Source organism: Solea solea, chromosome 3 (genome assembly GCF_958295425.1).
Source record: "Solea solea chromosome 3, fSolSol10.1, whole genome shotgun sequence".
Lineage (NCBI taxonomy): Eukaryota > Metazoa > Chordata > Actinopteri > Pleuronectiformes > Soleidae > Solea > Solea solea.
Window position 1 is genome coordinate 473,145 of NC_081136.1, and position 24,419 is coordinate 497,563.

The window sequence follows — 24,419 nt, forward strand, 5'->3', positions numbered from 1 at the left end:
GGTTCCAGCTCGGTCCCTCTGCTCCTCATCGTCCTCACAGCAGGACTCTGCAAACTGGACTCTGACTTTGTTCTGATGTCAGCGTTTGTGACGTCATTAAACAACAAGACAACTCCGTGCTCTCTGATTGGCTGAAGCAGCCGTGTGCTCGCGTCCTTCAGTGGAGACGTGTGACATCATGTCGTCGCGTCTGACGATCAACATCATTCAGTCTCAGGTTACACTGCAATGATGTGAGTGAACACATGAATCATCTGCTGTCAGCACAAACTGATCCATGACTCTAGTCTGGTTCTGGTGCTGGTTCTGGTGCTGGTTCTGGTGCTGGTTCTCTGCTGGTTCTCTGCTGGTTCTCATGCTGGTTCTAGTGCTGGTTCTCTGCTGGTTCTCTGCTGGTTCTCTGCTGGTTCTCGTGCTGGTTCTCTGCTGGTTCTCGTGCTGGTTCTGGTGCTGGTTCTCGTGCTGGTTCTAGTGCTGTTCTCTGCTGGTTCTCGTGCTGGTTCTCGTGCTGGTTCTCTGCTGGTTCTCTGCTGGTTCTCGTGCTGGTTCTCTGCTGGTTCTCGTGCTGGTTCTCTGCTGGTTCTCGTGCTGGTTCTCGTGCTGGTTCTCGTGCTGGTTCTCGTGCTGGTTCTCTGCTGGTTCTCGTGCTGGTTCTCTGCTGGTTCTCTGCTGGTTCTCGTGCTGGTTCTCGTGCTGGTTCTCTGCTGGTTCTCGTGCTGGTTCTCTGCTGGTTCTCGTGCTGGTTCTCGGTGGTTCTCATGCTGGTTCTCGTGCTGGTTCTCTGCTGGTTCTCGTGCTGGTTCTCGTGCTGGTTCTCTGCTGGTTCTCTGCTGGTTCTCGTGCTGGTTCTCGTGCTGGTTCTCTGCTGGTTCTCGTGCTGGTTCTCTGCTGGTTCTCGTGCTGGTTCTCGTGCTGGTTCTCGTGCTGGTTCTCTGCTGGTTCTTGTGCTGGTTCTCGTGCTGGTTCTCGTGCTGGTTCTCTGCAGGAGAAAGTCAAAGTGTTTAAGGGTCAGGGATCAGGTGGTGAACGCGGGGGATCAGTGATGTTAGCAAATAATGCCGTTCTCATAGAAACACCGAGACATTCTGGGATGTCTTTGTTTCCGATTGTTATGTAATCAATGATAACAGGAAGTGGTGTCATGGCCGGAGCCGTGGCCGGAGCTCAGGGCCTTGGTCAGGATTCCCACTGTCAGTGAGGAAATGAAAGAAAAGGGGAGCTGTCTTTATGGTTAACCCATGAAGACACAAACACTGCAGCAGAAGTGCTGAGTGGGCAAAGAAGGACGCGTCTCACTCTCAGTCAGTGAGACACATTCATTCTCTGACCTGCTCCGAGCAAACGTTCTTCAGGAATCTGTGAAATGTGCTGCGTGGGATGTTTGACACATGAGACCAGGACAGCGCCGCGGGAGAGGTGCGGCTCGCTCACGCTCTCTCTCTCTCTCTCTCTCTCTCTCTCTCTCTCTCTCTGTCTGTCTGTCTGTCTCTCCCTCTCTGAGAGAGAGAGACAGACAGACAGACAGACAGAGAGAGAGAGACAGATAAGACATTCCCTGATGCTAGAATCATTTCCTCTGCACTGACAGCTCGCTCAGCAGCTCAGACTCAGAGAGGATGTGAGTGAGCACAAAAGCAAAGAATCTGTCACAGTGTCTTCATGTCCGTCAAACTCTGGACAGATGTCTCCTAACACACGTGTGTGTGTGTGTGTGTGTGTGTGTGTGTGTGTGTGTGTGTGTGTGTGTGTGTGTGTGTGTGATGTGTGTACCAGGTATTACTAATGTTGTGGGGACCAAAACCTGTTTACACAGTCACATTATGGGGACTTGTCCTCCTTGTGGGGACAAAAAGCAAGTCCCCATAACGTAAATTACTACATTTTAAGGTGAAGATATGTTTCATGGTTAGGTTGAGGTTAGGGTTAGGGTTAGGGTTAGGATTAGGATTAGGCCAGTAGTAATTGTGGTTAAGGTTAGAGTAAGTCTCCAAGAAATGAATGTAAGTCAATGCAATGTCCCCTCAAGTCATGAATGTCGAACATGTGTGTGTGTGTGTGTGTGTGTGTGTGTGTGAACAAACACAGAGTTTAAGAGTCAGGGTCGTCACACACTTTACCTCCTGATGGAACCTGGAGCTGGTTTCACTTCCTGCTCTGACGAGGTGATGTCATCGGACTGCAGGTCACTGATTGGTCAGAGAGTGATGTCATCAGACTGGAGGTCACTGATTGGTCAGAGAGTGATGTCATCAGACTGCAGGTCACTGATTGGTCAGAGAGTGACGTCAAAGTGAAAAAAACACACGTTCACAGAGGAGTGAGGTGGATTCAGAGACGACACCATCGTCACCACGTTCACTGACTGAACCACTGAACCATTCTGTCAGCTCATCTGAACTAATGATTCTAATGATTCTAATGATTCTAATGATTCACTTTCACCCAAAACAACACGAGTTTGTGTTTGTGTCGCAGAGAAAACATCATCACGAGCTGGAGCTGTATGATGGAGAAGCTTCATAAGTGAGTGCAGATAGTAAGAAAGAAAAGAAAGGAGCTTCAGGAGTTCAGGTTTTGCTTGTAAAGCCTTAAATGTGAGATGGTGACCTCTATAAAGCAAGGTCGTACTTTCACTTTCTCTCTGTGATCAAATGTTTTACAGGAAACACACGTGTTGTGTAAATGTGCGGGACCTGAGTGAAGAGGTCACATGATGACATGACGTCACATGACGACGTGACGTCACATGACGACGTGTTTCCATCCACTCCTGCAGATATCAGCAGGTTTAAAGAGATAAACAGCGACGATGACGTCTCAAACACAGTTTTTATAGATGAACTGTTTTTTTGCTTCAACAGACAGACAGACAGACAGACAGACAGACAGGCAGGCAGGCACACGGGCACGTGCCAGCACGTCGAGCGCTGCACCCTCTGCTGACACCACAGGAACGCTGTTTCCCACACACTTGACAAAGCAAACGTGTTCTCACAACTGTGCTTTCACATGATAACGAGGACGTTGACGTAATCACAAGATCAACACATAGCTGGAAACATGGTGGCATGACTGCAGAGGACAGAGGGAGAGAAGAGGTGTCTCCTGCAGCTGTTCCTCATCACACCTGCTGGAGTTTCACATCATTCATTATCACATTGATTTGGTTTTTTTCTAATATTAACAAACAATCACCGGCTCCTCTGCAGCGCCACAGTTTGTGTGTGTGTGTGTGCTGAGAACTCACTGATGTCAGATCACGCAGAGAAGACTCGGCCTGCGGCACATTATCACATTATATCACATTTCATTTTTCAGTTGAGGCCCTTCATTCATTTCTGACATTTACAGTTGGATTGGTGCCCCCCCCCGGCCCCCCGGCCCCCCGGCCCCTCTGAGGCCCCAACCACTCTGGAAAAAGCCGGTGCATCTGACTTGCATTGCCTGGCTCCTCTTGTGTGTTCTGTTTGGCTCGTGCTGCTGGAGGAGGAGAGTGAGACCAGTATGATGTCATCATAACAGGCTGCAGATGGGGGGGGGGGGCTCTCTGCAGCCCTCATTCTCTTCATGAAAAGCAGGGAAGTATTAAAGAAGAAATGTACATGTATTAAATATCTGTGAACATGTTTGTTCATCTGAACTCACTGAGAGTCTGTGAAAGTCTGTCATTCATCAACAATAAAATAAAGAGATAACAAAGACAATATCAGACTGTTTATGTGTTTGTGTTTGAATAAGACTGATAACACACCGTGACAACACTGAGGGACTGATGTCATTTTGTTACTGTGTATTAAAGGCTGTGAAGCTGAAGCAGCTTTTACATGTGTTATCACCACACACACACACACACACACACAATCACCTGGACAACACGACTGTGCCCTTTCATTTACACACACACACACACTCCCTCATTCCTGAGAGAGCAGCAGCAGCAGCATCATCAGCAGCATCAGCAGCAGCAGCAGCAGCAGCGTCCTCCTCACATATCAAAGAGAAAGTTTAACGAGAGCGCGAGAGAGTGTCAGGGAAGTGCGTGTGTGTGTGTGTGTGTGTGTGTGCGCACACTCGTCCTCCCAGTAGACCTCGCATTTCAGAGGAAGTCTTGAAGCCACATCAGAGGACATGAGGAGGCCTGTGGGCTGCAGCAGACCTCCTCTCATTTCCACACACAAGTCAGGCCAAGTCAGGCCAAAAAAAGTCAGGCAAAAAAAAGTCAGGCAAAAAAAAAAGTCAGGCAAAAAAAAAAGTCAGGCCAAAAAAAGTCAGGCAAAAAAAAGTCAGGCAAAAAAAAAGTCAGGCAAAAAAAAGTCAGGCAAAAAAAAGTCAGGCAAAAAAAAAAGTCAGGCAAAAAAAAGTCAGGCAAAAAAAAAAGTCAGGCAAAAAAAAGTCAGGCAAAAATAAGTCAGGCAAAAAAAATCAGGCAAAAAAAAGTCAGGCAAAAATAAGTCAGGCAAAAAAAAGTCAGGCAAAAAAAAGTCAGGCAAAAATAAGTCAGGCAAAAAAAATCTGGCAAAAAAAAGTCAGGCAAAAAAAAGTCAGGCACAAAAAAAAGTCAGGCAAAAAAAAAAAGTCAGGCAAAAAAAAAAGTCAGGCAAAAAAAAAAGTCAGGCCAAAAAAAGTCAGGCAAAAAAAAGTCAGGCAAAAAAAAAGTCAGGCAAAAAAAAAGTCAGGCAAAAAAAAAAGTCAGGCAAAAAAAATATGGCAAAAAAAAAGTCAGGCAAAAATAAGTCAGGCAAAAAAGAACTGGCAAAAAAAAGTCAGGCAAAAAAAAGTCAGGCACAAAAAAAAGTCAGGCAAAAAAAAAAAGTCAGGCAAAAAAAAAAGTCAGGCCAAAAAAAGTCAGGCAAAAAAAAGTCAGGCAAAAAAAAAAAGTCAGGCAAAAAAAAAAGTCAGACAAAAAAAAAAGTCAGGCCAAAAAAAGTCAGGCAAAAAAAAGTCAGGCAAAAAAAAAGTCAGGCAAAAAAAAAGTCAGGCAAAAAAAAAAGTCAGGCAAAAAAAATATGGCAAAAAAAAAGTCAGGCAAAAATAAGTCAGGCAAAAAAGAACTGGCAAAAAAAAGTCAGGCAAAAAAAAGTCAGGCACAAAAAAAAGTCAGGCAAAAAAAAAAAGTCAGGCAAAAAAAAAAGTCAGGCAAAAAAAAAAATCAGGCCAAAAAAAGTCAGGCAAAAAAAAGTCAGGCAAAAAAAAAGTCAGGCAAAAAAAAAGTCAGGCAAAAAAAAAAGTCAGGCAAAAAAAATATGGCAAAAAAAAAGTCAGGCAAAAAAAAAGTCAGGCAAAAATAAGTCAGGCAAAAAAAAAGTTGGAGTACCTGGTCAAACCGCTGCAGTTTTTAGTTTTTTTTTGTGAAATCTGTGATTTAAAAGTGGCTCCGCCTCCTGACTGAAGACAGATCATCGAGAATAACTTGGTATTTTGTTGTGGGAGAGTGAAACGCTTAAAAGGTCAATTCCTCTGTAAATCTTCAGATACGGCTCAGGGGAGGGAGGTCATCGCGAGGTCATCGCGAGGTCATCGCGAGGTCAGGCTCTTGACCTCGACGTGACATGGATGAAATGGACTTCATACTTTTACAAACGAGAGTAATAATTCATGATGAATGAACTGTAAATGAAAACTGGATCAGGATCAGGATCAGGATCAGGACGGTCTGAGAGTAAAGTGTAGACGATGGTGGACGAGACTCCGCTCACAGTCGCAGAGTTGACGCTCATCTGTCTGCAAACACGACGAGTGAAGGATCCTGTGAAGGATCCTGTGAAGGACCCTGTGAAGGATCCTGTGGGGCTGGCTCCTCTCTGAAGACCCCCACCTTGGTTCTGTGTCACAGAGACTGTGTGAGCTTGCCCCGCTTCACATTCCTCTGTCCAGTCTGGACTTTCCCACAGAACCCTAAACCCTGTGAATGAGAGTAGACCTTTGTTTCAGGCATTTTTCATCCTGATCCCGGCAACTTCCCCACGGTGGAATGCAGCAGGAATGCCAGCACCACCTACCTGGCATCAGAGAGGCTTTGTGCGGAAATAAGAGAGGCTGAAGGACAGAGCCGCTCACAGAGGTTTCACAATGGATCGCTCACTTCTCAAGGTGCCCCGCCCATTTCACAGACCTGCTGGACCTGGGTCAGGTCTCTTAATCGTGGCAAGGTGTACGGAGGGGAAGTGAGAAGAAGAAGGAGAAGATTAAGAAGGAGGAGAAGGAGAAGGAGAAGGAGAAGGAGAAGGAGAAGGAGAAGGAGAAGGAGAAGGAGAAGGAGAAGGAGAAGAATAAGGAGGAGAAGGAGAAGAAGGAGAAGAAGGAGAAGAAGAAGAAGAAGGAGAAGAAGGAGAAGGAGAAGAAGAAGAAGAAGAAGAAGAAGAAGAAGGAGAAGAAGAAGAAGAAGAAACGGTTGTTTGAACCGTCTGTACAAATCATTAACTGGAGCGCTGATGTGTCTGATTGGCATGTTTACACAAGCGCGGCTGAACTGTGCGTCTGCGGCAGATCACTGAGCAAGGCAGCGTTTGCCCCTGAGGTGCAATTCCATTCATTCCTGTTTACTGAGAGACTGGCAGAAGATGCCATGTGATGATTTATTTATTATGATATTATCTCAAATGTTTTTGGTTTTTTTACCTCAACAAGTCACAACCAGAGTTTTTGTTTTTGTCTGAATGAATGAATTCAGTTGTTATTCCTCTTCCTCAACAAATCACAGCATCGTCATCATCATCATCGTCATCATCATCATCATCACAGCTGCAGTTCCATACCCAAGCGGGAAGAGAACTCGTGACCAGAGGGTTGTCGGTTCAAGGCCCAAAATCCCCAGAGAGGGAGAAGCCCAAAGACAAAAAAAGGTGTTTAGCTCCTCCCCTTAAGTGCTTGGTCCCCCCGACAGTACGAGACCGCACTTCACAACATGCAGGAAACCTGTGGACAGACAGACAGACAGACAGACAGACAGACAGACAGACAGACAGTGAGTCGTCAGTAAAGCCATTTCACCTGAAACCCGAGCAGCTGCTGAGACGACGGCCGATCTTCCCGGGATCTTGTGTCAGATGATGAGGAGCAGAGATAAGACGCTCACTGAAGAGTAAGAACAGAAGGATGAAGACAGGGCCGGACCCTCAGGACACACTGAGGTGATTGTTACCGAGGGGCCTCTGAGGACCAGGACCCCTGAGAACCAGGAGCCAGGACCTGCCGCTTAGATCCACTTCATAGTGAATATAAAGTGTGATTGAATATCATTAGCTGCTAAAGAGCAGTGTCACTTGTCATTCAAGTCACCCACAATCAAAGGGTTCTGGTCCAAACCAAACCAGACCAAGTCTGGGCTGATGCTCGACTGGGGAAAGGTAAGAGTTCTTCCTCATCACAATCACACGAGGTCACAGACGAACCCTTACATGGAACTGAAGGAAATGAGGTCATTTCAATTATAGACAAATATGCAAATGCATTTGGAACTTCTGTGATCTGTTATCTGATTTTCTGTTTTTATACGAGGGCCGAGGCCGTTCATCTGTTTAGTATTTATGCAACAAACTTCACCACGGTCACCATGGTTACCATGGTCACCAGGCCTGAGAGCAAAAGATAATCATTTCCTATTTGAAACCTCATTATGTAACCAAAGGAGAGCTGTGGGAGCTGGCTGGCCGTGAGATTTTCCTGACAGATTAGGTTATATGGGATTAGAGCACATGAGACTGTCAAAGAGCCTTGACACCGACACGAGCGTGTTCATGAGAGTCTGCAGCCATTCACACAAAAGAGAACTGAGCACGGACAAACCACTTCCTTTTTCACAGCTTTAAAAATAAAAACATGACCAAACCTGTCAATTCAGGATTTAACGTTTGTCAAGTCAAGCTTTACCACAGGACAACTTACAAGTACAAGTATGAAATGAATTGACATCAAAGTGTTTCACTTCACTCAAAAAGGTTTTCATTATATTTAGAAAATGACGATGAGCAAAGAGACAAAGACGCGCGTCTGTTAATCCCAGATTGACTTTCAGTATCTTCATAATATTCTCTTCAATCAGCAGAGTTCTGCTTCCTCATTCTCCACATGACTCAAAGTCATTCATTAAAATAACCTCCTACGCTAGTTCCCGAATAACGACATTTATATTCAGCCTCACAGATGCAGCGCAGCAAAAGTCACATTAAGCTCTTTTAAAAATGGACAAATTAGCAAAGCGTTGGTTAGTTTCACTGTGTTTAGCATGCTAAGCTAACAGCAATGTAGCGAGGTAGCTAATAATCATCATGGTGTTTGAGTCATTACATTTACATTAATCCTCTGAGACGCTAGTGGAACCAAAGATGAACAAAAACCTGGCTAGCATCAAGCTAATGCTAACATGGCTAAAGCTTTGACCACACGACACAACTTTCAGTCGAGTTACATTACATTACATTAAATGTCACTTAGCAGACGCTTTTATCCAAAGCCACTTACAAGGGAATTGAGTACAACCTGCCAGGGGTGGAGTTGAACTTGCGACCATGAAGTCTTTTGCACACAGGGTACCGGTCTTAACCACTGAGCCACTCCACACGAAATCCACACGACAGAAAGACGCCATCGTTTTCTTCATATTCACGCTATTTCCCAGCGTGTCAAAGTGACGCGTGAGTAAAAGTACGAGTCTGTGACCAGAAAATGACTTTAGTTTACGATATTACTTCAGTTTACGATATTACGATATTACTTCACTTTACGATATTCAGTTTACGATATTACTTCAGTTTACGATATTACTTTAGTTTACGATATTACTTCAGTTTACGATATTACTTCAGTTTACGATATTACTTTAGTTTACGATATTACTTCACTTAACGATATTACTTCAGTTTACGATATTACTTTAGTTTACGATATTACTTCACTTAACGATATTACTTCAGTTTACGATATTACTTCAGTTTACGATATTACTTTAGTTTACGATATTACTTCAGTTTACGATATTACTTTAGTTAACGATATTACTTTAGTTTACGCTATTACTTTAGTTTACGATATTACTTCAGTTTACGATATTACTTCAGTTTACAATATTACTTTAGTTAACGATATTACTTCAGTTTATGATATTACTTTAGTTTACGATATTACTTCAGTTTACGATATTTATAAGTATCACGAGGGTACAAATCCTGGCTCGTCTACACGTGTCCATGAGCAAAGACATTTCAGCCCATGTTACAGCGTGTGAATGAGTGAATGAGTGAAAACTTGAGAAGAGTAAAACAGTTCATCAACACTAGAAAAGCTCTATAAATACAGACCATAATACCAGCTCTGATGTTATTTGGTAGTAACGAGTAAATAAGAGAGTTAGAGAGTAAAATGATATAATATATAATAATAATAATAATAACGATTATTATTATTATTCATTGGCAGCGTGTGTTTGCAGTGAGGTCAGTGATCAGCAACACGAGCCAAACTCAGAACATTCAAACTGAGGTTTTCTGCCGTGCACCGTGTCCCCAGTGTTCTTCATCATCATCATCATCATCATCATCATCATCATCCTCCTCCTCCTGCTGCTTCCTCGCCGCTCAGCTGTTGTTCGTATTCTTTTATAAAATTCACCCAGAGAAGAGTGAAGCAGTGAGACTCTGTTGATGTGAGCCTGTGAAACAGGAACATTTCAGAGTGGTTTTCCATTTTCTCGACGCTTCAGTGGTGTGCTCACCTAGTAACTGGTAAACACACGTCAACAATGACTAAAGACTATTAATGAACGGGATTTATTCTCCAAAGAAAACAGTTCTAGCAAAGTCTGAGGAACATGATCTGTGTGCGTTTGTTATGGCTGTTCCTACAAGAGATTCACTCAGCTGTGGTTTTTAATCGTCAATAATATTAATAACAATAATAATAATGATGATGACGACGATGAAGATTTATCACCGCTGAAAGAAACAAAGGTGCATGAGGTGGTTTGTGGAGACTGCAGAGATTATGATGCGTCATAAAGAGTCAAACCACAGAGCTTCACTTTGAGCAGCTTCGTTCACATGGACACAATCATGTGATCATTCTGCATGAACAGTGAATCACTTCATTTACAGTAAAACTGATTATTATGTCGACTTTGCAAATGTTGTTAACGAGGTAAACATCCCATAATTCCACATTAGACCGAGTGTAAACGGTGAGTTTAGTGGTGGCAGCTTGTGTTTGGGAGGAAAACGACGCTGAAACCTTTTGTTACTTTACAGGTTTATCACCGAGAGTCTTTCATCACACTTTCACCTGCTTCAGGACATTCATTCAATCATAGTTATTAACATATTATCATTTTAAAACACAACATTTCCTCTTCAAATACTCACACACAGGACACTGACTCAAGTCTGAACACAGGATGTTCATATGTGGTCTCTGGTGTCACTGTGCGAGGACGAGGCCTGCTCCCTCCCTCCTCCCTCCCTCCCTCCTCGCGTCTACGCCGCATGGTCGTGAGTTGACTGAGCACAGAGCTGCTGCTGCTGCACAGAGCTGCTGCTGCTGCTGCTGCTGCTGCTGCTGCTGCTGCTGCTGCTGCTGCTGCACAGTCATGGACAGCCTCGTCACTGTGACGAGGTTCCACAGAGAAACACGTGGACGACGTGAAGAAAACAAGAACGTGATTAAAGACGAGACTGTTCTTCACATGTGATGAAGAGGCTGCAGCAGCTTTAACCTCAGTGAACATCACTGTGTGTGTGTGTGGTCTCAGAGTGGAAAACTCTGCTCTGACTTAAGTCTTCAACGCCACCTACTGGCTAGAAATAGCTGGTGTTGTGATGATTGATATGTAAAGGTATATAAAGCACTTCTATGAACTCTGAGGTCAGAAAAATACAACATTTCTATTAATTATGATTCAAATTATTTCAAGAAAATAAACGTTTAATTCATGATTAAATCTTGGTGTATTGGTGTTTCCACCTCTGTTCTTCATCGTTCATCATCAGCCAGATAACTGTGGTTGTTGCCTCTCGTCACGTCTGTACATGAGCATGTACGCTGTGCCGCTGTGGAAACAATGCACACGCACGCACGCACACGCACGCACACACACACACACACACACACACACACACCTGTCGTCAGATAAAGAAGTGAGACAGAAAACTATCAAAGAAACAGGAAAAAAAAAGCAGAGAGACGGATTTACGAGAGAAAAGTTGTGTTCGAAATGAGTTAAAACATTATTATGGTCTGTATCAAAGATGTTAGAAATGTTTCCACGACGACGACCTCAGATAAATAAGTGATGAACCACAACAGAGCCTTGAGGAACTCCACCGTCAATGTAATGCATCCTAGCTCATGTAGCTTAGCATATAGAGCTTTGGACGCAGGGTTTTTTTATGTTGTCAGATTAACGCGTTTCAGCTTAAACAGCTTAGTTTGGGCGCTCACCTGTACGCTGTGTTTCCATATGTTCTCTGCACGTTGGCCCATGACGACTGTCGGAGAGAAAGAAGAAGAAGAAGAGCGTGAGTTTGGAAACAACAAAGTTTGAAGTTATAAATCCAGACAGACACAAAGTGAACGAACCCTCTTCACGCGGCTGTCGTCAGCGTGATACCACTCCTGATTCACTCTGTCACGGACGAAGGCCGTGTAGTGGCCAAACGTGGCACCTCCACAGTGCACGACGACTGCATACAGAGTGTATGTGCACTCACTCTAGAAGAACAGACACACTTTCAGACGACGACACAACAACAACAACAACAACAACAACAACAACAAAGAACTGGACAGGAAATACCTGAGCAAAGTCTGCGGAGAAGCCGTCTTTAGCGATCTCACAGAAGTCAAGGGTCTCTGGAAAAGTTACCTGGCAGTTGAGTTTTCGGGCGTTACCATGGCGATATCTGAAGCGTTTCAGGTGCATGCACACGATACGAGGCAGGGAGAGAAGTTTGACGCCCTGAAAAAAACATATTATTTTACCTTTCAAAATAAAAGTGTTTGTTTTGAAACAGAACGACGTGTATACTTCACAATAAGATGCATCTGTAAATATCCTCATATAAATGTCCTGCAGTTTCAATGAAGCCTCACCTGTTTAGACGGAGTCTTGGTTTCACAGCGCGCACAGAAGCAGGAGTTTATGTCCCGCAGCTCATGAACCTCCAAGAAGGAGGAAATACAATCTTCCTGAAAAAGTTCATGTGAGAAAAACTTAGAAAACATGTTTCTCTGCTTTGTGACTGACTGTAAACATGTGATAAACATGTGATAAACATGTGATAAACATGTGAACATGAGTCTTCACACCAGACGGTTGTGATCTTCCTTCACACGCAGAGGCAAACTGAGCAGGTAGCTGCTGCGCGTCTGCACGGACGTGCACTCCAGGCACTGCAGGCGTGTCTCCACAGACACTTTATACAGATCCTGGATTTCAAGAGCCTGAAAGAGGAAGAGGAAAAAACAAGGACGGCATCAATGAGGCGTCGAAGAGGAAGAAATAAAAAAGACGACAAACGATGAGAGACCGACCAGCTCTCTGTCGTCCATCTGCTGATACATGGAGTTCAGGATGGAGAGGAACACTTCATCTGCGTCGTGCTGCACGTTCACTGCAACACGACAACATTCTCAGCGTCACAACATGTGAGATGAAAGTGTGAGTGTGTGTGTGTGTGTGTGTGTGTGCGAGCGAGGTTCTAACGTGAGACGGCGTTCCTGTCCAGACAGTGGAGGAAGTCTCGATGAGGAACATGCTGAGGAACGTCGTTCATCATGGCGAGCAGAAGCCTCTTCAGCTGCAGAGGAACGTTCAGACTCCCTGACCTGACGCCAGCTGTGTTCCACCTGGTGAAAACCACCGTTAACTCAATCACAACATGTGAAACGCTGTGAACGGAAAAACAAGTGAAGGTTCTTACTGCTGCAGCAGGTCTGATAGCTCCCACGTGGCAGAGAGCGTCTGCACTAACGTGTTCACACAGCAGGACAGGCGGTAGTTTGTGAGGCCTCTCATCGTTAATCCAGCATGTGATCCATGGAAGAGTCCATCTGTGGGAAACAGTTTACCGTGAGAACCTCCCTTCAATTTCATAGATTAATAGCGAAATAGATATTTATCATCAAACAGCTGGTATCTAATATTAAGTTATTACTCCTATTGTTTTTTGGCTCCTCCCTCTCTAGGAGGCGCCACAGCTGATGATCCAGACACAAACAGCACTGTACACTCATGTGACTCCTCCCTGCGTCTGCGGTCACTTTACAATCCAATAACAAAGAGCAATGGGGATTGGGTAATTACCCTTGGACTTACAATACAAAAATCCTAAACACACATATATACATACACATACACATATATATATATATACATACACATACATATATATATATATATATATATATACATATATATGGCATGTTGACTGTAAAACTGTAAATAAAAATCAGCAGAAGCATTTCAGCTGAGTCATGTTTGATTTCTTCTTTTTGTTCCAGAACGACGTCTTTAACATGACTCAGCACAAATGTGTCGTTAACACCTTCATCGTTAATAAATGGTGTAAAATAACTGTATCAGATAAACATCAGTATCGGTATCAGTGACAGTGAAGTGATATCGTCTCGTCCTGAATGAATGCGGTGAAATATCACACTGTTATGACGTCACAACAAGTATCACAGCATTGATTTCACTGATGATTTGTGTCCAGTGTCACAATAAAGTGATAACATTTAAACAGAGTAATTTAACAGTTGTGTAGTTTGACACTCACCAAAGTGAAGAAAGTCTCTGATCCTGAACACGGACATGAGGACGAACGTCTGTCTGTGTCACACTCAACTTTAACTTTCACATCATTCTCAGGCTCCTGCGTCACTGCGCTGCTTCACTGAAAACGAAACTAAACACTGCGCATGCGCAGAGGAGAACAGCAGCGCCGTTCCCCTGCTGACGTCATCCATGGCTGACGCTCACAGGGCTTCACACTTTCATTCTGTGATTAAAACATGAGATTGAGTGTGTAACTTTGCACATGTTGTACATGTGTGTATGTAACTAGAGTCTGAACAAACTTTTAAAAGAGTTTTATTATATTAGAAAAGTGATTCTGTCAAAATGGCCGCTGACCCACTTTACTCGTTTCTTGTTTTGTCATCGTCATGGAAACACTGAGAAATCCTAGGCCCTGCAGACGTTCACTCTGTAATGATATGACATGTCATAATAATAATAATAATAATAACATATGAAGTGAAGTGGGCGTGAGTGTGTAAAGACTGACACACGAGTCGTTTATGGAGAATTTTGACGGCAATAAATGTCTGTGGTTTGTAACTCGCGAGTGAAAAAAAGCAAACAATAGTTTGGGAAACGTTCTTGTTCTGTGTAACATGGTGGGCGACACGGTTGTACAGCGGTCAGTGCCGTTGCCTCACAGCTTCTCAGTGTGGAGTTTGCTCTGGGAACCTGGTGAAGATGATTAGAGACTGTGATAACCTGTCCATCAGGAATGTTGGCGTGGATTTTATTGGCTGTGATGAGTGAAGTTAAAAAGAAGGATTTAAAAAACAACAGTGTTTTAAAGAACTCCGCTCTGAGGAGCAAACGTGGATCTCCAAATCTGCTTGAGCACTTGGAGAAGTTTGGAAATCCACATGAAAGACGACGGGAGAGCTGAAGGAGGAAAACAGAAGAAATGTGTTCCTGATCAAATACGTCTGGTACGTGGTGATGAACGTGAGACAGGAAGAACATTGGATCATCTCACCTGGATCCACACGCACTAACAGCAGGTAGAGAAGAACCACCGCCACAAAGATCCTGCGCAGAGGAACCGAGCCGGAGCGCGTCACAAACACTTTTCTGTACAAACGCGTGAGCACGGCTTCAAGTTTACGGACGACGGCGCCTGAGGAAGACAGACACACTCACACACACACTCTTGTGTATTTGTACTTGAAGATAAAGAGAACTCTCTGACCTTCAGTCTGAGCAGAACTCTCAGAGTCTGTGTCAGGGTTTGGAGGCGGTTCTCCGTTCTGTTGCTCTTTTTCTTCAACGACACTCAGCGCCGTCCGTCTCTGGTCTTCTGTGAACGCTCCGCCTCCGACCTCGCCCACAATCAACTGGCGAGCCTCGTCCGTGTGTCCGAGCGGGACGAGGACGTGCAGCAGGTGCAGCTCGGCCACCGTCCCGAACCCTGACGCGCTGCTGTTGGACGAGCAGTGCAACCAAACTGTGGCGGCCTCCTGCATCGCAGCAGGTTCTCCCACCTTAGAGTAGAGGAGAATGCTGCCGCCAACACATAGAGAGAGTCATCTGCTATGATTCAAACATTGTTGACGTTAATGCACACGTGTCGGATATTAATACTAAATATGCACTTATTGGGAGTCGCTTTGGATCAATGACATGTAATGTAAATGTAAATCAAGTAAATAAAAGGTTTGATAATAAAGAGATTATTTCTGGTTATTTCTTGTTAACGTGGTTATTGACAATCTCAATCTCCTCGTACAAAGTTGCAGCTTCAATGTTTTTTATGTCTCATTTTGTGATTTTAATTCTAATTTCTTCTTTGTTGTGCAAGAGTAATCAGTTATTTGTTTTCTATATGCCTGTGTCTTTGACATTTTTGTCAAATGAAGATACAATCATTTGACCTTTTATTAGCTGGTTTTTGTTTGAAAAACAGTGGAAATTCCGGTGATGTTTTTTCTGTGTCATGAACCAGTGACAGATGAAAATAATCAAAACCTGATTTAACGAGGAAACATCAAACACATGTTTGCCTCATTCATGAATGGATGTCGTCTCCAGTGTGTGAGCTCCACTCACCACATCTGCATGATCTTTGCTGGTATTGTCTCCGGGTGTTGGTACTGCTGCAGGATCCAGGGGAGGACCCTGGTCCACTGATTCAGCTCAGCCAGAGCTTGAATCCCTAAGATGCAGAAACCAGCTTTTAATTCTCCACACCTGCGAGAAAGAGAAAATCGGATTATTGACCCATCACAAATGAGCTTCTGCTTCATTAGGATCATTTCTTCTCCATCTATAGATATATATATATACACACACACATATATATATATATAAAAGAAACAGCCCTTTAAATAAATAATACATTTAAATACTACTAAAAAATGTGCAATGCAACAAATGAAAACAAGGTAAACAACATAGTATGTACAAGTAAACAGTGTTAGAATATTCAGTATTGCACAGGGAATGAGGCTGGTTTGGAGCTGGTTTTAGTGCTGGTTTTAGTGCTGGTTTGGAGCTGGTTTTAGTGCTGGTCTTGGTGCTGGTCTTGGTGCTAGTTTGGAGCTGGTTTTAGTGCTGGTCTTAGTGCTGTTCTGGTTGTAATGTCGCTGTCCACGTGGCCTCGGTCTCTCACCTGTTGTCCTCTGAGTTCATGCTGGACAGACTCTGCAAACCTCTGTCACACGTGTCAAACGCCGCGTGGAAATCACTGTGGACCATCATCTGCTCTGCAGCCGCGTCCAACATGGTGGACATGTAGAATGTGTGTGGAAGCAGAAGAAGAAGCTGCTGCTGCTGCTGCTGCTGCTGCTGCTCAAAAAAACCCACAGAAATCACTTATTTACAACACCAACAGTCGTCAGTCTCGAGTGGGGATTCAATGAATCCATGAAACGTGTTTATTTCCACGCTAAAGTCCTCCCTCCACGTTTGTTTACCAACCGTGTCCACTCTAACTTCCGCGTTTGGGACTGAGAGCCAATCAGAAGTCGTGTTCTTCGCGTCGACTGAAGGAACCAATCACGTGGCAGCTTGTTCGCTCTGTACGTGTTTTTTTTTCCTTTCGCTCGCGCTGTAAACACGTGTCACGTCACGGAGCCTAAATCTAAACGTCTAAAACAACAAGAAAACAACGTAAGTGATATTTTTTACTCTTTATTCCACAGAAACGCTGCCAACGTTGATTAGCCTCGCGTGTCACGTCATGTAGCTCTAAAGTTAGCCCCGTGTGTTTTTGTCGTAGGCGACGTCTGTGTAGCTAACTGTTAGCACACGTTAGTTAGCACACGTGTGGTCGTTTTAAATCACTTGTAAGCGAATAATCGACGACGTCATAGTTAACTTATATCTTCTACTAGCATGTTCTATCGATATCTTACTAGCTATCAATATATAGCTTATTCAAAGTCTGCATGTAGCATGTAGCATCGACAGCTAACGAGGCAGTAAACTGGTTCTATAAACAGTGATTTACAACTAATATACAATATAGATAAATGAAATTAAAATTGGGGTTTGACATAAATAAATTGGCGTTAAACTTTGACAAAACAGAAATAATGAACTTACATTTTCATCTGCATGATGAAATGACGACTCGGTTTAAATGATTTCAAAGAAATTAGAAAATATTCACATTGAAGAAGGTGAAAACCCTAAAAAAGCACTTTAACATATGAATCGATTATCAAAATAGTTGATGATTTATAGATAGAAGAGTTAAGACCCGTGTTTCCCGAGACTCAAAATGTCAACATCTTCAAATGTCTCGTTTTGTCCTTAAACCAAAAATAATCAGTTTACTGTCACACAAGAACCAAGTATCACAGATATGCACGTTAAGAAATAGTCAAAGTATTGTTGTTGATTAGTAATCCAATTATCTAAGTGCTTGGAATCTAAATGGTAATGTAAAGTTAAGGCTTGAAGGAGGGACCTGATCCAGCTGCTGTTGCAGCACGAGTGTAAAACAGTCAGGAAGAGTTTAAAGAAAGCATGTTTCTCTGTACTCAGTGACTTTAACTCAAAAACCCGAGGCCTCATCAGGAGTTCTATAAATGTTTTCTCAAAGTTGAAATGTCTGAGTTATTTTTACTTTCAGAACATCCTCAAAATGGCAAAAAGCCTGCGGAGCAAATGGAAGCGGAAGATGCGCGCAGAGAAGAGGAAGAAAAACGCTCCCAAGGAGCTGGCTCGTCTGAAACAAGCCCTGAGTCTGGATAAGAAAGACGCCGTGATGACAGACATGCAGGAAATTGCCACCGTGGTGACAGCTGACCAAATCAAGAAGCAGACGGATGCAGAAGTGTCAGCGATGGACGGCGACAGTGAGTGACGGAGCACAACCTGGTCCACAGCAGGAACACTGTCACACAGTCTAATAACAAGAGTTTGTGTTTGTGTTCCAGGTGGGAAGATGGACATGGACACCAAGCGCAACAAGAAAACACAGCTGGATGAAAATGGACAGTATCCTGTGTGGATGAACCAGCGACAGGCCAAGAAACTGAAAACCAAACGTGTGGCAAATAAAAGCGGCAAAGGCAAGAAGAAGAAGGGTGTCGCCTGGTGAACCACAGGAAACCTTTGCTTTGCTTTAAAGACTTCATCACTGTATCTATGTATCCATGTGTACACTTCCTGTTACTGTGCTCTCACCCCGTTCTGGCGATAACGAGATTCATGGTTGTGCCACAGAGTCAAAGTCATTCACGGCAGGAAGGCGTCGGCTCATGTGGAACATGACTGCAAACACAACTTCAACTGTTCCTTTACAGACCAACAACACAGATTAGGATCAGGATTACATACAATTCCATTGACAGGTGGTGAGTGATTGTTGCCGTGATGTTTGTGTAATCTGACACCGATGACAGAAAGGAGCCCATGTGTAAGAAATCTGTTGATTCCAGTTTATTGCAAATAAAAGATCTGATTATAAACGTGGAGTTTGTGTAACTACAGCCACAGAGTGAGAGGAACAGAGAATCAGACGTCTGTCTTTTGTATAAATTACAGTGTGAACGACTGAAGAAACCTGACATGGTGCAGAAAAGAAAGTCAACTACAGGAGCTTAACATAAGCAGCAGGGAACAGACCCACGAGTCCGTGACACTCTCCCTTCCACCAGCCTTCATCGATCATCTCGATGTTGTTGATCACATCATCTGGGTTGAAGGAGATTTCATCGGCTGCCTCTGTAGAAATCAAAGTGTTGACATTTGTTCCTGCAGGTGTGAAAATGATGATTGAAGCTTAATGGAAGTGTCGTACCTCCCTGATAGTCGTAGATGGCCACCGCCTTCTGTCCACACGTCAGGTCTTCATACTCGTTGTTGTCGTCGTCGTCGTCGTCGTCGTCTGTCAAACAAAACGTCAACATTTGCATTTTTGTTGATTTAAGTGTTGACGTTGAACTGCGGCAGACGCAGACCTGTCACAGGAGGAGGCAGAGCAGGAGGAGCTGAGCTCCCGATCTCCTCGTAGTCTCCGTCACCATCTTCCTCTTCTGTGCGCTCAGGCAGCGGCGGAGCGTCGAGGAAATCGTCTGAGCGAGGAGGCAAATCCGGCGGCTGCTCGTACTCTGGTTCATCCTGCAGAACCATCACATGTTTATCACAAGTTTACAACAAGTTTAAAACTCATCTCTCAACAAATCTCCTCTAATCATCTGGATTAAGACAGAAAGCAAACAAAAGGGAGGTTGTGTAAATGTTCTTTGTGTAGGAACTAGTGACCTCTCCTGGTGAGACTGAGACAGTGATGTTCTTAGTTTCCACGAGTGGCGCTACAGGGACCTGAGGTGGCAAAAGAAGCTCGGACTAAATATGGGAAATAAATACTTGATTTGAGAAGATACAGACGATTAAACAAGTGAAATGTTTCTTATTATTACACCTGAGATAAGAAAATATATCCAGGTGAAAACTGTCAAACACGACATTTTACTTTTAACAATGTGAGTGAAAAGGTTTGGGAAACAAACAAAGTTCAATGATGAATGAATAATGAAAATAATGGTTCGCTCCAGCCCTGATTCAGGATTGTGTTGATACTGTGATGATTGATTATGATTCATAATCTGACATAATCCAGTCGTCTTTCATTTCTCACCGGTGAAAAAACAGTTATTGTGTGTGTAAAATAACTAACTTTAAGATTTAATAACTAAGTTAGAAACAAAAGGGTTCATATTCTTGAGTGAACATTGAGTCAAATTTAACTGCTTTAGTAAATGTGATCAGAAGGTTTTACCTCTGGCTCTGGCTCTGGTTCTGGCTCTGGTTCTGGCTCTGGTTCTGGCTCTGGTTCTGGTTCTTGTATCTCTGCCTTGTGCTGGTGTATTTCAGGTGGCGAGGCGTCGTCCTCCGGAGCCTTGTGAGGAGCAGATGGAGGACACGTCGCCTCCTCTCTGCTGCTCTGGTCCTTCACCACCAAACACAAACAAGTGAGAAAAACAATCAGCTCTCAGCTGTGTTCATGTGTTCATGTGATCACCTGTTGCCTGTGTTTGGCCTCCTCTCGCTCCCTCGTGTCCTTGGCTCGTCTCCTGGCTCGCTCCTCGTCCACTCTCTTCCTGTCCTCCTCCTGCGAGGACTTGGCCATGTTCTCAAAGCGCGCCTTCAGTTTCCCGGCGTCTGTGCTCGCTGCGTTTTTAAAGAATAAAAGAGGTTTTTAAATGAAAACATCAGCGATCGCTGCCTCAAGTTTCACATTAGTTGTGACGTTCAAACATTTCAAAACAAAGTTCTCGTACAAGCCTCGAAGGGTTGAGTCTTCTCATAAGCAGAGGTCGGAGAGTTCATGTCTGAGAAACCTGCTGCATTCTGAAACAACACGAGCAATGATTCCGTATTATTGGCAACACATTAGAAAGAAATACTCTTACAAGCATGTTAATAAGTGTTTTAATTACATTGTTAAGGCAAAAAGTTTCAAAAGGGCGTGGCCACAGCAACCATCAACCAGATTGACACCCAGATATAATCAAATGCACGTATGTATGCTTTAATTGAATGAGTTTCAATGGGACATTTTTGGCGTTAAATGCTACGAGTGTAACACTTGTTTGTACACAGTGTATTCAGAGGTGAAAATAACAAGATAAAATCAAATAAAAACACATGAAAACAGCCAGAATTCTCCAGAAAAGTGCGTAAACTGAGCTCGGTGCAGCCGCTCGGGCACAAACCTTATCCTGGCGATCTGCTTGGACTCCGTAGCGACCGCCAAACCCTGCAGAATAATCTGAACACAGACAGTGACAGTGTTCAGTGACATATTTCTTTATTAGGACACACACGGTGAGAGTGGACTCACCTTTCTGTGACTGATGTCTCTCGGTCTCAGCCTTGTAATCGTAACCCACGGCTGTTTTATCCACTCGCTCCTGCTCCACGCCAAACTTACCTCCAAACCCTTTGGAATAATCTGATAGCGGAGAACGTGAGAGAAGAAAGTAAAGCAACAACACGAGCGACGACAACGATGTCACGACTGAGCGCAGCGCCGGCGTCCACTCGCCTTTCTGAGACTGATGCTTCTCCGTTTGTCCTTTGTAGTCGTAGCCCAGAGCAGCTTTGTCCACTTTGTCCGTCTCCACGCCGAACTTCCCTCCAAAGCCCTTAGCGTAGTCTGGTGGAAATGAGACACGAGTGTGGAATCAATGAGCAGTTTCTTCCAAAGCAAATGATGTCAAAAGTGAATGTTGACCTCTGACCTTTCTGAGACTGATGCTTCTCTGTCTGACTTTTATATTCATATCCCAGAGCAGCTTTGTCCACTTTGTCCTTCTCCACTCCGTACTTTCCTCCAAAGCCCTTAGCGTAATCTGAAAGAGTGAAGAAGAAACCCCAGTGATTATTATTATTATTATTATTATTATAATAATAATAATATATATATTATATACTTATAGTCCACCAAATGTCCTCTAACTCTCTGTTTCAATTCAAGAGTAAATGTCATAAACTTTAAGACTTTTACTAAAGACATTTTCTGCTCACACACTTACATACTCACGTACTTTTACAGTAAAAGTATTTCTTTAAAGTAGTTACATGTCATTTAGTTCAAGTACAGACTGTGTCAAAGAGAGAAAAGCACCTTTCTGAGACGCATGCTGCTCCACTTGACCTTTGTATTCAAAGCCCAGAGCAGACTGCAGAGAAAACCACGACACACACACACACACACACACACACACACACACGCACACACTCATCATCATTATCATCATCGTCATCAACAAACACTGGAAAACTACATAAAAAGTTCTTTTACACCTGCAAACAAACACAAACACTTTCTTTTTCTGGATTAAATCAAAGATAAATATAAATGTTGTCATGTTTACTTTAACTCATTTACTTAAACCTGTATTTAAGCAGATCATTCAAAGTTAAGTGAAGTACATATTTGCACTTTTCTACTCATTAACCTGCATTATTTATTATTTCTTTACATAAACATGTGTGATTGCAGCAGCATCATCGTTAGCAGCAGCAGCAGCATCATCATCAGCAGCAGCAGCATCATCATCATCAGCAGCAGCAGCAGTTTTCTGACCTTGTCCACGCGGTCTTTCTGAACTCCAAACTTCCCGCCAAAGCCTCGCGCTGCATCAGTCTGGGAGGAGTGATGCTGCACCTGTGACACGTAGTCGTGACCCACGGCTCCCTGCAGACAAACAGCAGCACACCTGTGCTTTAGATATTTAGATATCATACACATTCTATTCTTTCTATGACATGAAAACTAACTGTGGACCTTGTCCATGCGATCTTTCTCCACACCAAACTTCCCTCCATATCCGTACGAGGCTTTGGGAACGAAATCCTTCTGCTTCACCGACTCGTGCTCAATGGCGACTTTGTTTCTGAGCTCTGCAACACTGACGAGGTCAGAGGTCAGAGACAAAGGACAGAGGACAGAGGACAGAAGACAGAGGACAGAGGTCAGAGACAAAGGACAGAAGACAGAAGTCAGAGGACAGAGGTCAGAGACATATCTGATATCTGCAGAAATAATAATGTTGACTTTAAAAGACAGTTCTGTGACTGATGATTAAATAAATCAAACCATACAGAATAAAGTCAATGAATCATGGTAGTTAGACGGCAGTTAAACAGCAGTTAGACTAGTTAGTTAGTTAGGTTGTAAAACCGACAAGTGCAAGTAGCTTTGCCTGAAGAAAGTTCTACAGTTTCTGTGTCGCACACAAACTAGTCGTCATCATCTCATAGTATCCATATTAGGAGACAGTCACAGAGAGACGGCCTCCGCTCTGCTCTCACTTCCTCTTCCTGTTGCTTCACAGCAGCTGAAAACTCTTCTCACCTGATGTGCTCTTTACGACCAGAGCCCTCGATGGTCTTTGCCCCCCAACGCTGCTCCTGCTCCGACACGTCGTTCTGACACAACACAACAACACAACAACACAAACATGAAAATCCAACATCAAGTTTCCACAGAAGACGTCAGCAGCAGAAACAGTAACAACAGCAGCAGCAGCAGCAGGAGTAACAGCAGCAGCAGAAACAGTAGCAGCTGCAGCAGAAACAGCAGCATCATCATCATCATCACCTCAAAGTCAGGGTCGGTCTCCCAGTCGTCTCCTTCTGCTGCAACCTTCATGCTCACATTGTGGCCCGCGACTGACTTCCACATCTGTGGGAAATAAAGCATTGACATTAAAGGTTATTTATTTGTGTATATATATATTTATATGATGTTTCTCTGGTGACTCTGGTGACTGAAAACAACATACGACCTCAGCTGTGTCTGCTGAAGTCCTAAAAAGGAAGTTGAAGTTTTATTTCCTCATCAGGACAAACACGTTAAAACCTCATGTTTAAAAATGACTTGAAACAACGTCATATGAAAGATAATTACAGTGAATTACACTTAATAAACTACTGAAACACACAAACATTTCATGACAAACATTTGAAATGTTAGTAACAATCACTTCAATATTAACAATAGCTCCATTTCCACGACATGAAATAGTGCTTATACTTTAATAAACATGGTATTATTGTTACTGTAGACGCAGCACAGATGCACATGAAGCCAAAGAAAAGCTTTTTGACTTCTTTCGAGTCTCTTCGTGTCAGTTCGTGTCTCTTCGTGTCACTTGAATAAAATGATGAAAGTCTGCGTCAACTTCCTCAAAGCAACAGGAACATGAACAAGTTTCAATAAACGTAGAAAACAACGTTACCTTGGACGTTTCCGCGCACTTTGTCCTCGCTGTTGTTTAAATGACACGCGCAGAGCTTCTTCACCTCACTGAGGCGCTGTGATGACCGACACGTGCACGCGCGCCCGGACACGTGCACGCGCGCTGATGGACATAACTGTCGGTTTTGCTGCTGCTGTTTATCCTGTTGTTCTGCCGTTGCAACAGCAGGGGGCAGCATCACACAACAGTAACATGAAGAACATGAAGAAGAGGAAACATTCTAAATAAAGCATGTGAGTCACGCCTTAAATCAGTCACATGATCAATTCAAATAAAAAGAATAATTCAACTTATTTACCTTCCTGCAGTGAAATCCTGAGGAAACCAAACCTCCAGCTAAAACATCTTATCACTCATTCATTATTCAGATAATCCATTTATTATTTTTATTGTTCTTGTTTTTCAATAATTAG

The 24,419-nt window shown here is 43.4% G+C and overlaps 4 protein-coding genes across 7 annotated transcripts; 1 reads left to right on the forward strand and 3 right to left on the reverse strand.

The window, feature by feature from the left end:
- Positions 1-10,723: 10,723 nt before the first annotated feature.
- usp18 (ubiquitin specific peptidase 18) lies at positions 10,724-13,954 on the reverse strand. Of its 2 annotated transcripts, XM_058625600.1 has the most exons (10): positions 13,767-13,954; positions 12,909-13,038; positions 12,692-12,834; positions 12,520-12,599; positions 12,295-12,429; positions 12,079-12,174; positions 11,783-11,944; positions 11,566-11,697; positions 11,428-11,474; positions 10,724-11,036 (listed from the first exon to the last, which is right to left on the reverse strand). In XM_058625600.1, the coding sequence occupies exons 1-10, from the start codon at positions 13,801-13,803 to the stop codon at positions 10,973-10,975; spliced, it is 1,026 nt and encodes a 341-aa protein (XP_058481583.1). In that variant the 5' UTR covers positions 13,804-13,954; the 3' UTR covers positions 10,724-10,972. The 2 variants fall into 2 exon arrangements, with proteins under 2 accessions (XP_058481583.1, XP_058481582.1); XM_058625599.1 differs by lacking the exon at positions 13,767-13,954 and having other exon boundaries at positions 12,909-13,337.
- Positions 13,955-14,064: 110 nt separating this feature from the next.
- Positions 14,065-16,704, reverse strand: pex26 (peroxisomal biogenesis factor 26). The gene is made up of 5 exons (XM_058625601.1): positions 16,395-16,704; positions 15,833-15,973; positions 14,976-15,286; positions 14,763-14,903; positions 14,065-14,668 (listed from the first exon to the last, which is right to left on the reverse strand). Exons 1-5 carry the CDS (start codon positions 16,514-16,516, stop codon positions 14,574-14,576), a joined length of 810 nt encoding a protein of 269 aa, XP_058481584.1. The 5' UTR covers positions 16,517-16,704; the 3' UTR covers positions 14,065-14,573.
- Positions 16,705-16,763: 59 nt separating this feature from the next.
- llph (LLP homolog, long-term synaptic facilitation factor) lies at positions 16,764-18,702 on the forward strand. The gene is made up of 3 exons (XM_058625602.1): positions 16,764-16,894; positions 17,862-18,087; positions 18,169-18,702. Exons 2-3 carry the CDS (start codon positions 17,874-17,876, stop codon positions 18,330-18,332), a joined length of 378 nt encoding a protein of 125 aa, XP_058481585.1. The 5' UTR covers positions 16,764-16,894; positions 17,862-17,873; the 3' UTR covers positions 18,333-18,702.
- hcls1 (hematopoietic cell-specific Lyn substrate 1) lies at positions 18,650-24,135 on the reverse strand. Of its 3 annotated transcripts, XM_058625598.1 has the most exons (16): positions 23,986-24,129; positions 23,346-23,429; positions 23,100-23,173; positions 22,530-22,653; positions 22,329-22,439; positions 21,867-21,921; positions 21,481-21,591; positions 21,285-21,395; positions 21,081-21,191; positions 20,953-21,008; positions 20,518-20,587; positions 20,259-20,407; positions 20,016-20,186; positions 19,195-19,354; positions 19,035-19,121; positions 18,650-18,958 (listed from the first exon to the last, which is right to left on the reverse strand). In XM_058625598.1, the coding sequence occupies exons 2-16, from the start codon at positions 23,427-23,429 to the stop codon at positions 18,825-18,827; spliced, it is 1,608 nt and encodes a 535-aa protein (XP_058481581.1). In that variant the 5' UTR covers positions 23,986-24,129; the 3' UTR covers positions 18,650-18,824. The 3 variants fall into 3 exon arrangements, with proteins under 3 accessions (XP_058481581.1, XP_058481579.1, XP_058481580.1); XM_058625596.1 differs by having other exon boundaries at positions 21,081-21,395; positions 23,986-24,135; XM_058625597.1 differs by having other exon boundaries at positions 20,953-21,191; positions 23,986-24,134.
- Positions 24,136-24,419: the final 284 nt, after the last annotated feature.

Coding starts and splice junctions, on each gene's coding strand:
- pex26 (XM_058625601.1), bottom strand. CDS start 16,516: ATGTCCACCATGTTGGACGCGGCTGCAGAGCAGATGATGGTCCACAGT. Junction 15,974..16,394: donor ATGAACTCAGAGGACAACAG/GTGAGAGACCGA, acceptor TCTTTCTCGCAG/GTGTGGAGAATTAAAAGCTG. Junction 14,669..14,762: donor GTTAGTGCGTGTGGATCCAG/GTGAGATGATCC, acceptor TTCCTCCTTCAG/CTCTCCCGTCGTCTTTCATG.
- usp18 (XM_058625599.1), bottom strand. CDS start 13,081: ATGAAATTGAAGGGAGGTTCTCACGGTAAACTGTTTCCCACAGATGGA. Junction 11,945..12,078: donor CCAAGACTCCGTCTAAACAG/GTGAGGCTTCAT, acceptor TGTTTTTTTCAG/GGCGTCAAACTTCTCTCCCT. Junction 11,698..11,782: donor TCTCCGCAGACTTTGCTCAG/GTATTTCCTGTC, acceptor CTGTTCTTCTAG/AGTGAGTGCACATACACTCT.
- hcls1 (XM_058625596.1), bottom strand. CDS start 23,429: ATGTGGAAGTCAGTCGCGGGCCACAATGTGAGCATGAAGGTTGCAGCA. Junction 21,009..21,080: donor GAGACATCAGTCACAGAAAG/GTGAGTCCACTC, acceptor GTCTGTGTTCAG/ATTATTCTGCAGGGTTTGGC. Junction 20,588..20,952: donor AAGCAGATCGCCAGGATAAG/GTTTGTGCCCGA, acceptor GTGTTGTTTCAG/AATGCAGCAGGTTTCTCAGA.
- llph (XM_058625602.1), top strand. CDS start 17,874: ATGGCAAAAAGCCTGCGGAGCAAATGGAAGCGGAAGATGCGCGCAGAG. Junction 18,088..18,168: donor GTCAGCGATGGACGGCGACA/GTGAGTGACGGA, acceptor TTTGTGTTCCAG/GTGGGAAGATGGACATGGAC.